Source organism: Salvia hispanica, chromosome 4, assembly GCF_029641045.1.
Source record: "Salvia hispanica isolate PSC_SH4W2 chromosome 4, Shi_PSC_v1, whole genome shotgun sequence".
Taxonomy (NCBI): Eukaryota; Viridiplantae; Streptophyta; class Magnoliopsida; order Lamiales; family Lamiaceae; genus Salvia; species Salvia hispanica.
The window spans coordinates 59039131-59052440 of NC_142695.1; the positions used below are offsets into that span (position 1 = coordinate 59039131).

The following is a 13310-nucleotide window of genomic DNA, read 5'->3' on the forward strand; positions in this document are numbered from 1 at the left end:
GGGCCCATGGACTTCCATGGACTCTACTCATATTCAAAAGTTTATTTATTTATTGATATGAAATATTAATTTTCGAATAAAAAAAAGAAAGAGTTCATGACATACTTGGATTTTGTACGATTTTAGAGAGTAATCTAGAATGATTTTGATTATATTTTTGTCTTTGTTTGACATGATTATGGCTACATTTCTATATTTTGTTATTTTGACATGTTTGTTGAAATATGATTGAAAAAGGTTAGAAAAAGGTACAAAATATGTAGATGTGCAACGGCCTTAATTTGAGGCAATTCTTCTGGCGATACTGAAGTACAATCAGCCTCCAATGCACATCATTCTCTTTGTCTTTAAAAGAGATTCGTGTGGGTACCTCGTACGCCTGAATCGGAGTTTGGTAGAAGAAGTTATGACCGTTATATTAACAATGTGTTGTCCAGAAACTTTCACCTGGTCGGGTGCAATAATAACAAAATCCGGTGGTTATGGTTCATATATTTAGTAGTACTACTTGTTTTCCACTCTATTTTTTACTTTCTCCGTTCCATTATAGTGAAGTCATTTTACTATTTTGGTACGTTCCATAGTAGTGGAGTTATTTCCCTTTTTAGTTAAATTCAACATATTTCTTCTCCCTTACTTTTTACTCTCTCTTACTTTAGTCTCTCTTCACCTCTCTATTTTTTTCTTTTTTACCTTTTCTTCATTTGTTTAACTCACTTAACACATTTTTCCTTATATCGCGTGCCAAAATGAAACGTCTCCACCACTACGGAATGGAGGGAATACTAGGTTTTCTTATGATATTCTAATAAAGAATCAACGTATATTCACAAATTTTTTCCAACATTTTGTGAATGATCAAGGTATCAAACTCTTCCCTACATCATTTTCTACCATAACATGCGGAATGAGAACATTTCATATAAAATATAATGATGCAGTTCGAACGTAGAAATCGGGCTAAAACCTTCGCTGTCAGAATGACTTGATATTCGCACGGTGCATGCGAATCTCGATTTGGAATCAAACTCATCGCGACGATGGACGATGGAATTTTGGCCATCTGATATCGTTTAGGGGGTGAAAACGACATTTTACTGTTTTTTCAGATTTAGTTTTGAGTTAAGGCCACATTTGGTCCCTAACATATGGCCGTTTTATCAATTTGGTCCTTAACATTATCTTTTTGATTATTTGGTCCCTCACAAATAAACTTCGACCCGAATTGGTCCTCGCCGTTAAAAAATAGACGGTCAACGTTATTAATCATGTTTTGACCAAAATTAACAATTTTAATTAATATCTTTAATTATTTCAGAATAATAAAAATATAATTTTATAATATCTTTAATTAATATCTTTACACAATTATATTTTTATGTGTTTTACACAATTATAATTTTATTTTAAAGATATTGATTAAAATTGTTAATTTTGGTCAAAACATAATTAATAACGTTGACCGTCTATTTTTTAACGGCGAGGACCGATTCGGATCGAAGTTTATTTGTGAGGGACCAAATAGTCAAAAAGATAATGTTAAGGACCAAATTGATAAAACGACCATATGTTAGGGACCCAATGTGGCCTTAACTCTTTAGTTTTAATTTTCTATTTTGCGTTTTATTTTCCTTTCGAATTTCTAGAGTTTCTAGACGCAGCTTATTTTTTATAATTATATTTTCGTTCACAGAAACTAGGGTTCTTCATTACTTCTTCGTTCAGTCTTGATAAGTATAAAAGAAACATGGCTTGAATTCTTCTTCCAATTCAGGATACATTGGTTTCAACAACTTTTTGTGAACAAACTCGACCAGGGTAGAGGCGGCACACAATGGACGGTTCGACTCTCTTTTGCATCCGGGAAAGAACCGACAAGAAAACCCGGAACAAGACTAATTAAGTGCTCGGCTGAGACAGGACAATAACTTAAACTAAAAAAAAAGAGTCAAGAAGACTTCAACAAAGAAAACTCAGAAGAAAGCTCACTAATTGCTCGACTGAATCAGGGTAGTCAATTAAATTAAAAATAAAGACTCAAGAAGATTCAAAGTACTCATGGAGATGGTTGGCCTTTGTCTGCTGTATCGGGCTCCTCATGGGCCGGAGGCGGCCCCTTATCAATCGGCTAACCTTATAATAGTCGAACTTGAAGGACTCTGCCACACCCTTCCTCTTGTTCTTTGCGGATCTCTTGGACACACTCGAGAAGAGGTTTGTTTGTGCGATCAACCTCAATCATTTTAAGTGGCAATATGTTTCCAATTTCTTCTGGAATATCCTCGAGCTTATCACAACGATTGAGAACTAGGCGCTTCAGTGCTGGGAAGTGGTTGTCATCAGTATTCCAAAACTTTAAATCAGATTTTTCAATAAGCAAATATTCCAGTTTAACAAAAATGTCAACATCATCTGACTCGTCAAAGGTGCTCCACGTACTGCCTTCAAAGGCATGATCTCTCAATTTGAGCACTTGAAGCTCGGGCAAAGTGGCAATAGTCTTCATATCTTCCCAAGGAAATCGCCAACCACTCAAGGTCAACTTTTTCAGCGTCTTCGGGAATTCAGGGTTAGCGTTCTGCTTGAGAAGAGAATCTTTCCTCACAACTAGTTTCAACTTCTCAAGTTGAGTGAGGAGAGCAAGATTCTTGAGCTTGTAGTCTTCATTTGGGTCTATGTTCCCATAATAAGTAATTGCCAGCTTTTTCACATTGCAAATCAGTCTCATCATCTTTTTTGTACATATCAGCTTCTTCACAACTGAGAGTGTGAGCAGCTCCTTCGAGGTAGAAGCTGCTCCTTCTTGATATGGCAGAAGATCAAAAAAGGAGACAAGATGTGTCAGAAGTGGCAACATCCAAATCTCCTTTGGAAGATACACCTCATCGTTTGTGTGTTTCCTCAATCTCTTGCTGGGACGAACAATCAAAGTACGGAGATTTTGAAGCCTTGATATGGCGTACGGAACCTCCATTGGACACCCGAAAGCAAGGTACCTGTTACATACCAATCAAAACATAAGAACTCAATATCAAAAGACTGCATATGTTAAAAAACAAAGTTCATTTAGAGCATTTTTGGTAGTGAAGATAACTTATCTATGTTTGGAATTCTCCCTACCAGACATGTTAATACAAGTTGCTTTTTCACAACCTATATGGGACATAAGAGCCCCTAACAATCGACCCCAGCCCCAAAATGTCCTCGTTGGTCACGACTAGTTCATTTGCCAAGCCACTACTCCCAGTCTTGTTGGGCCTCTCAACAATGAAAGCACCAGACAAAAAAAGAGAACACATCCTAATACATTTAATCTATAAACTCACTCCCAGCTAATGTTGGATATTAGAGTCTGTAAACAGTACCTCAAATGAAAGAGCTCGAACACAGGAGCTGGGAGCGAGTATGCCTTGGTATCCACCACATCCAGCACCCTCAGCAACTTGAACTTTCGCAGTCCGCTTATAGAGCTCTCGCTAGGCTGGAAGCTCAAACAAGAGCGCAGCGTTGAGGCGTAATTTCTAGCAACAGACAATAAATCTGTACGGCCAATACTCTGGCGCCGCTCGTAATTCTCATCTAGAGCCCGTGATTTGGCCATTTCACGTACCATATCATGTATGTTGCAGCTTTTGATTTTTCCATTGGACTTGGAGATCGTGTTCGAAGACATATTTCTCTTCACAATATTATTCAACTTCCCTTCAGCCTCCATTTCATCTCCAACGAATCCTTCAGCTACCCATAGCTTGAGAAGCTTCGAGGTCCTGATCTCATGATCTTCTGGAAAAGCACCCATGTGTAAGAAACATGGCCTCAAATCAGTAGGTAAATATGTATAACTCAAGGCGATTCTCTTTCCAAACACATTATCCTTCTCAACAGCATACTTTACGTCTGCCTCAATTTCCCCCCATTTCTCTGTATTCTTTTCCGCACTTGATAAGATACCTGAAAGATTTATAGATTTGCTTGGGATCATTTAATTATAAGAGTTTGAATCATTCATTATTTAATTCTTAAGCTTTTGTTAATCTATTCAGATAATATAAAACAAGCCCATGGGCCCACTGGCGGATCTAGTCTACGAGAAAAAATTCAGTGGTCTCGACACACCACGTGGTGTGTCCCACTAGTTAGCATTTGACAAGTGTAAGTAGGAAGAATATAAAGATATAAACTATTTAGGTATTTAGTTTAAATGAATCATATAAAATATTGAAATTTGGAAACTTTCTAAGTTATTACATGAATAATACGTATACATGGAGATGATCAAAACAAGTATGCATTTAAATCCAGAAATGCAGCCCAAAAATCTTGGCCCTTGGATTAAGTGATCTAATGGTCAATAATTAACCAAAAACACATAAGGTCATAATTAAGCAATTTTAGGCCATATTATAAAATTCGGGTTTATGTCATGTTAAGATCATTTTAGGTCATGCTTTGTTAGCATGACCTAAAAATAAACTAACTATGACCTAAAAATGCCCTACGTATGACCATGTTCTGCGTTTATGTATTTAAATCTAGTTTTCATAGATCAAAACCCTACGTATACATATATAAATATATATTTCATCTTTTATTTTCAATATCCATTCGCATCAATTTAAGTGATTGATTAAAAAAAATTGCATAAACATTTTTTATTTTGTGCAATGACAAAATAAATTATAGATATTTTTAATTCGTGTCTGGTGCTAATAAGATTGATTAGTTTTAATTTATCATTATACTTTTTATTTATAATTTTTATATATAAATAAAAGATAAATGATACTCCACTAAATGAAAGTTATCGTCTTATGATTTTTCAATATACATATAATACTTGTACTCATAATACTCTATAAAATATATATTGTAACAGTTATGCAAAATGTGAATACATATTTATATGTATATCAAAGAAAAAACCATAATAACTTAAATTTATTATTTTTTATATTTTTCGATTTATGTATGGAAAAAAATCACAAATAAAATGCATAATGATAAGTAAGCTATAATTAATCTTGTTATCATAAAAATATTTATTTAATATTAAATCAACCTATATGCAAATAGAATCATAGATGTGCAAATAGATATTGAAAATAAAAGATGAAATATATATTTATAGGGGCATGTTAGGGTGCCACCACCCCTTAAAATAACACCATACCACTATTCCTAGCCAATCATTTGTACATGTGGACGAATAATAAGCTGCCACGTGGCAAAAAAAATCTGAAAAAAGACAATCAGCAATTTGCTGGTCTTTATCCAGCAATATCCGATACGCTATACAACAATCTATAGATTGCTGTGTAGTGTTTGTAATATTGTTGTGTAGCGTTTATAATATTGTTGTATAAGCGGTGTCACGGTGTCATTTTAAGAGGGATTGTCATTTTAACACAAACCTATATTTATATGTGTATATCTATTATTCATAGAATAACTTAGAAAGTTTCCAAATTTCAAAATTTTATATCATTTATTTAAACTAAATACCTTAAACAGTTTATATCTTTATATTCTTCCTACTTACATTTGCCGAATGCTAATTAGTGGGACACACCACATCATCATGCCATGTGGTGTGTCGAGACCATTGAATTTTTTCTCATACTGGAACCCAGAAATGAATGGGTTGAAATTAAATATTTGAAATGTTTATCTTCTTAAGCATAGAATAAGATGTAAGAGAAATGAAGTGCTATATATTTTATGTGACCACCACTCTTGTTTGACGCACATTTAGCATTGTTCGTTTTCGTTCTAAGCCTCTCGTCTATTCTAGTTTATTTTCCTATTGTAGCAGAATAAGTTATGTTCAAGTTACTACGGATTGGATTAACATGCATATCCATGATTTGATCAATTATATTCACTGAATATATACATATGATGATGACATGAATTCCTAACAATACCTGCAATAAGCACAATTGCAAGGGGCAATCCTCCGCAGCTGTCTGCAACTTGCCTCGCGATCTTTTCCATATTAGGCGCGAGATCTTTTTCCGGAAATACCTTTTGCTTGAGCAGAGTCCAACTTTTATCCTCATCCATGAGTTCCATCTTGTGAAGAGAAGCGGAAGGACTGACCTTTGCTGCCACAGTCTCATCCCTCGTGGTTATCACAATCCGACTCCCGTCACACTTGTCGGGATTGCCAAACGCCTTGTTTATGTCGTACCACGCATTTTCACTCCATAGATCATCCACCACAATCAGGTACTTCTTCAACGACGTGATTCGGTGCAAATGTTGTTCCGTTGTCTCATTTTCTTTCAGAAGCTCCTTCGGGACTTGTTTCTTCAATTCAAATAAGAGATCTTCAAAAATATCTTCTGTTTTATAATTTTGGGAAACAACGATCCAAGCGCGAACAGGAAAGTTTTCGACTACTTTATAATCCTCGTAAACAGTTCTCGCCAGAGTTGTCTTCCCAATACCACCCATCCCCGTGATCGGGATTATCTGGCGTGGGGACTCTGGATCTCCGCAGAGCAGACCTCTTATTTCCTCCACGCGCTCCTCAAGACCAACTGTGACAGTTTCAAAACTCGGCGTCTCCGACAGGCTCGTGGTCCCCAGCTGCATCGCTGGACGGCCTCTGTGCTCCTTCGCTTTCCGCTCCATGATCTTAGCAATCTCCTCAGCGATGGGGGTTATGTCCTCCATCACTATTTTCAGCTCACGGAAATCGTGCAGAATTTCTTCTGCACGATTCAGTGGTCGTCCGACAGCGGCCCGTCTGTCGGACTTGAGCTGCGACCGGATGCGCTCATACATGAAATGCTCCAGCACATCTTCTACTTGATTTGCAGCGTCCCGGATTTTTATTTCAAACATCACTGCTTCCTTTGGATATATCTCGAGGATTTGTTTGAACTGTGTGATCTGTTTGAGGAGCTGTTGAATCCGTTGCTTTCCGTCATCAGAAATAGGGAACCTTTGATCATCCACATTTAGGATTCGGTTTATTGTTTGGATAAGTGAATGGGTAACAGCATAAGCCATTTCTGGAAGAAATATGAGTAGGTAAACAAGAATTGATCAAGGAAAATATTTGGTTCAAAATCAAAAAGAGATGAAAAAGATATGAAAAAGAAGAAACAATTTGGATTGCAGTATACTTGTTCTGAAAGCTCAATTTAAATTTCGGATTTCACTTGCACTGCTATACATCTAAAAGGGTAGGTGACCAATTCATATTTATAAATCATGGTATGAGTTAATTATTCAATTAGTGTAAAATATAGACAACATGCAACTAGTTTAATGTGTGAACATCCTACATATATAAAGAAGTGTTATTATGCATAACTTATTTGCTTTTATATTAAATTTTATTCATATAGTACCTCATAAATTATCATTCACGTCATTAGTTCCATAAGTTACATAAAATAAAAGAAGAAATTATTCATTGACTTTATGTAATTTTGTAAAATTAACAACAATATTAATTTTTTGAAGATTAGAATCAAAGTGGAGTACAACAAAATAAATACCCTTAATATTAATTTTAAGAAGAGTGGTGTTCACATATGACACTAACATAAGGGCACTAACATAAGGACAACGTTAGATATATAGCATCACATTTCTTTAGTCACATATACAGAGGTCTATTCAAATATGAACTAGTACTGTAACTTAATGTCACACTAAGACTAAATATGAGCTTTAAAATTTGGAAATCGGATTGCTCTGAATAATACACAGCGTACTAAATGTATAATTGTATAATAACCGCTAGGGATGAGCAATCGGGTTTCGTTTCGATTTTTTATCAAAACCAAATCAAAATCGAAAAACCGAATTTAGTACTAGTTCCTATCTAGATCAAAGTCAATATATAATGATAGTAATTAATATGACAAGTTGTAAATTGTAAACCGGAAATATGAGAACAAAATTTCGATTAAGGAAATCGCATAGATCCTAAAATTAAGACCAGAGTTCACAAATCATAAAAATGAGTAAAGAAAGACTATACCCTTCTGAAGTCAAATTAATTCAAACTTATTTCGATGAAACGCACTTCAGTTTATAAAACATTTCCTCCTCAATAAGTGTGAATTATAATTCGATATATTAATCATCTGACTTCACGCATTCATATTCAATACTAAGCTAACATTTAACCATTTGCAGTTGAATATGGTATATACATAGATTGATAGTGATCTATTTTATGGGATTAGCTGGCCTCTCACTATACAGGCTAATTCAAGTCAACTGAAGCTTAATTACTGGCTAATTCAAATATAATTTCCTACTGCCTCCGTCCCTAAAAATTTGTCCTAATTTTCCATTTTCGTCCGTCCCCCCAAAATTTGTCCCATTTTATTTTTTACCATTTATGGTAATGTACCCCATATTCCACTAATTCATTGATATACACATTTTATTGTACTAAAACTAATATTTCCTCTGTCCCAGTTTAAGAGTCACATTTTGTCATAAAAGTCCGTCACAGTTTAGAAGTCACATTTAGATTCTTCCATATTTGGACATAAAATTTTACCTCATTATTCATCAAAATTACACCCAAATGCCATTATCTACATAAAAATAAACCAAAAAAAAAATAACCAAAAAGTCAAACCATCTTACTTTCCACCAACTCACTTCATTCATTACACACTCCACCATCTCACTTCATTAATTACACATTCCACTAATTTCTTAAAACACGTGCCATAACTAATTGACACTTCTTAACTGGAACGGAAGGAGTATATAATAATAAGACCCACAATCCACTAACTTTTTCAACCCACTTTTCATATATTTCTTAAAATTAATGTCGGGTCAAAGTGGGACAAATTGTCGGGGATGGACGTTACGTTAAGCACTGTTCTTGTTTAATCAACGTTTAATTTAAAGTTTTTGTATTATCAATTTGATTTAATTCTAACATTTTAAAATTATTATTGACATCACTTTCACAAATAATATAAAGTAAAATCAAAACTGAATCTGTTAGTATCCATTTTGGAAGTTATAGATAAATTTGATAAATCGAGTTTTGCCTATTTACGTAGTTAACTTATAAATTGGTGAAGCTTATAATGGTTGTTAACGTATTAAAATCATATAAAATATATAGTAAAATGAAAAATAAAATTAATAAGGATGCTCACGGATTATATTCATTTGAATTACGTAGGAGTAGAACTTTGAGTGATATGGATAAGGATCATAGGACTTTGCGCTTTAATATCTAACTAACTTCCCCACTAATACACACAATTTATTTGATTTTATTTGCATATGCTTATTCAATCATGTAAGTTGTGACCATGTGCATCGCACATGCTATGGTGCTAATTAAGATGCTTTGTATAAATTAGTTGAGCATATAATTTACCAAATTAGATTTAATTGTGGTAGGTACTGATTAATTAAGGTTGGTAGATACTAATTAATTAAGGTTTGTGTAACTAAACATGTATTCAGCCACTTGCAGATGAGAATTAAATATGTAAACTAAGTAATCTCGGAATCCTTTTGACTCTAAAAATTTAGTACGTAGTCCGAATTAATCATGAGATCGGGAGCTTTAGAGCATCCGCAATGGTCGGCTAGCGACCGGCTAGCCGATTCGTCGCGCTAGCCGAACCATTGCAATCGGCCAGCGGCAAATCGGCCAGCGGATCGGCGTGGGCTGGCCGATCGCTCGTCGCTAGCCGATGCGCTGGCCGATCGGCTAGCCCATTGCAGCGGCCCGATCGGCCAGCGGCATTTTTTTTTAGAACCTATATAAACGCGATTTTCGTTTCATTTTCATTTGCACCACTTGTTTTAACGATTTTTCTCTCTCTCTAACTTTCTGTACAAGAGCATTATCGAGCGATGGATCACAACAACGAGTCCAGTCCAGCGACGAGTGGATCTCACACTCCCACGGTACCTGTGGGATCTGGATGGAGGCAGATGGGCCCGGGGTTTAACATCCCTTGGAATCAGATGATGGGGATGATGGCCGGTGTGCCGGGGGGTATGCCTGGTGGGATGTCGGGGGGTATGCCGTGGGGGATGACGGGCGGGCAGGGGAGCGGCGGGCAGTCAGCGCCCGGGTGGGGGGTATGCCCCAGATGCAGCAGCAGATGATGGGGATGATGTGGCAGGGCGGGGGGCGGGGGGGGGGGGGGGGGGTGCAGCACGGTATGTATCCCGGGATGCAGGGGGGGTTGCAGGGGTCACCGGGAGGGGACGCGGTATATCGGCCCTCTCTTGATTTTTTGACGGCATCGTCTCACACGTCGACCCCAGTGGAGACGCAGTTCACTGGCGATGACCTTCTGTCATTGCATGATATGGGGATCGATCTCGATCATCCGGATACTCCCGATCCGGCGAGGCGGGCCGCGCCGAAGAAGAAGACGAGGGGGAAGGCGAAGGCGGTCGGCGAGTCATCGCAGCCCGCTGTTGACCACACCCCTGGCCGGAGGAAGTGGACGGAGGATGAGTACGCCGGGGTGGCCAGGGGGTGGTTGGAGGTGTGCGACGATCCGCTGGTTGCGAACAACCAGCGGGTCGTCAACATGTGGGCGAAGATCAGAGCTGCCTATAGGAGGCACTGCCCGCACGGGAAGGACTTCAGCAACGAGGAGGTCCGGAAGGGGTGGGAGCGCACCAGGGCCGCGGTGGGCCGTTTTGCGAATTTGTACGCCAACGCCCTCCGTCAGCTCAAAAGTGGGCAGAACGAGGAGGACGCCCGGAGGATAGCCGCGAGTCAGTTCCCCGTGGAGGGGAAGTATAAGGAGTTCACCTTCTAGGAGTGCTTCTTGTTGCTGAAGGACTCCGAGAAGTTCCGGGCGGGGTGCAACGCTGGGTGGCCGAAGAAGCAGCGACCGAACTATAGCGGCGACTACAGCGGCAGCAGCGGCGGATCCCACGACCTCCCCCCGGATGCTGAGGAGTTTCCGTCCCCTCCTTCATTTACTGGTCGCCCCCGCCCGAATGGACAGAAGCGGGCGCAACGAGCTGCGAGGGGCGGATCCCCTCTATCGCCCCCGCGAGGTCCAGTCCTCCGCCCTCCCACCCACCCCACTCGAGTACACTCACCATTCGCGTAACCATACGCGGGATCAGATGTACAAGGTCTTACAAGAGTGGAAGGCCGCCACTGACCCCACGGAGAAGATGTTTCTTCAGGAGATGCTCGAGAGCATGCGTGCCGATTTAGCCGCCGCGAGGGCACTGCTAGCAGGTTCCGACGTGGGCTCAGATACCACGGGTGGCGGCAGCGGCAGCGGTGGCGGCGACGGCGACGAGGAGTAGAGAGCGGCGGGGCCCGTGTGTGGAAGCCTTTTTTTTTAGAAAAGAATCATGTATTTTTTTTTTAAATATTTGTACTTTTTTTTAATGGAATGGATTATTTTTCCCGTATATGTCTCGTACATTTAATTCCGTATTTTAGTAATTTTAATTCCGTAAATGTAGTATATTTTGAATTATTTTTATTGCGGCTGGCCTATGGATGGAGTAAATCTGATGTGGCAGGTGGAATTTTTAGTGTTGCTGACGTGGCAAGGGAGAGAATGGCTGGCCTATTATACCATTGCGGATGCTCTTATAACTGTATATTCATATCTACAAAATTAAAAATTAATTCATGTATTTTTGTTTTCCAAAAGTGTAGAAGTAACTAAATGCAAAAAATTTGACGTATCACAGACGATAAACTCATTCTTATCTTTATTCAAAATTCATTTTTCACTTCAAGAAATAAATAAATTGACTTTTGAATATGAGTAGAGTCCATGGAAATCCATGGGCCCCAATAAATTTTTAAATTTTAGGGATATTTTAGCCATGTCACGTGCAAATTACTCTAAAATGTGTGACTGTAAAAACCAGACGAAGGACTAAAACGGAAAAGCAGTAATTATAATATAGGCTTTTTTTGGTTGATCTTATAATAAAATATACGTCTAATGGTTTAGTTGAATGCAAAACAGCAAATGGGACAGATTTTGAGAACCCCATTTTTGTATTATCTCATTTTTTAAAATGGAAAAGCAGTAAATAGAATTGGTCAAAATTGAACAAAAGATTAATAATTTAAATGACAACTATCCCATAACCTAATGTGGTCAATTTTCCCAACATAAGGATATTATGAGGTTGTTATAATGAGGCTAATTTACATAAAGTAATGAGTTAGTTGCACAACATGAGTGCCGTTGACACTATAAACATGGGATACCAGCTCATTTTGATTTTCTTATTAACAAGCTGGATAAAAAAATAATACTACTACAATAAGTTGCATTTTTCAGTATGCTCCTCAACCAAAAAACTCAGGTTTGCTCTCTGTCATATTAATATATGATTAATTATGTTGATCTACAATAGTCATATTTTATAGGGAGGGTGTCAGGTAAATAATATTTTCTGTGTCGACTAAAAGCTTACGTGCATCAAAAATATACTTCATATGATTATAGCAAAAACAAATATTTAGATAAATACATTCTGGACTGTTTAACTGTATAGTTTAAATTCTACTCCTCGTTATGCGATTTAAGAAAAATTGTATTTAGTGAAATAAGTAAAGAAATAATAAAATAGAAAATAAAAAAGGTAAAGAGATAAAGGTGAAAAAAATATGTTGACATTGAGTTCTTAAATCCTATATTTATTACACTATATTGACATTGAGTTCCTAAACCCTATTACCTCCGTCCACTAAAATTTGTCCCATTTTTTCATTTCCGTCCGTCCCCCAAAATTTGTCTCATTTCATTTTTTACCATTTTTGGTAGTAGATCTTATATTCATCTAACTCATTTCTACTCATATTTTATTATAAAACTAATATATAAAAGTAAGATCCACAATCCACTTACTTTTTCAACTCACTTTCCATTACATTTCTTAAAACCTGTGACGAGTCAAAGTGGGACAAATTTTGGTGGACGGAGGTAGTAATTGTTATTATCTTTTTAATATTAAAAAATTAAAAAACAAAATTACAGGTAGCAATTTATATAACATCAGATCTCTAAAATCTTATAGTGTTAAATTAATTGTAGTTAGCAATTAAATGATGAGTTTACAATTGATCACATCTCAGTAACTATTTATGGAACTAACAATATTACAATTATTTTTTTTTCTATTGAATTTATAAGTGTTATTCACTATTAAAACTATGGGTAGTGCTATGTGATCACATTATTGCCAACCATAAAAGGGTATTTAGGTCAATATATAGCATAAAAGCAATAACTACTTAATTATGTTATTTAATGATCAAGTTTGTTTACACTATTACCCTTTACTATTTGTTTTAA

General features: G+C 37.1%; 1 protein-coding gene across 1 annotated transcript; it reads right to left on the reverse strand.

Moving 5' to 3' along the window:
- Positions 1–1754: 1754 nt before the first annotated feature.
- Positions 1755–7155, reverse strand: LOC125195619 (putative late blight resistance protein homolog R1B-16). Its single transcript, XM_089056132.1, has 3 exons — positions 5925–7155; positions 3366–3951; positions 1755–2996 (listed from the first exon to the last, which is right to left on the reverse strand). Exons 1-3 carry the CDS (start codon positions 7015–7017, stop codon positions 2135–2137), a joined length of 2541 nt encoding a protein of 846 aa, XP_088912258.1. The 5' UTR covers positions 7018–7155; the 3' UTR covers positions 1755–2134.
- Between the last annotated feature and the right edge of the window lie 6155 nt (positions 7156–13310).

Excerpts from the sequence above, each read along its gene's own strand:
- LOC125195619 (XM_089056132.1), bottom strand. The coding sequence starts at position 7,017 with ATGGCTTATGCTGTTACCCATTCACTTATCCAAACAATAAACCGAATC. Across the intron at positions 3,952-5,924 it reads TGCAATTGTGCTTATTGCAG|GTATCTTATCAAGTGCGGAA; the intron begins GTATTGTTAGGA and ends TAAATCTTTCAG. Across the intron at positions 2,997-3,365 it reads TTCGAGCTCTTTCATTTGAG|GTACCTTGCTTTCGGGTGTC; the intron begins GTACTGTTTACA and ends GGTATGTAACAG.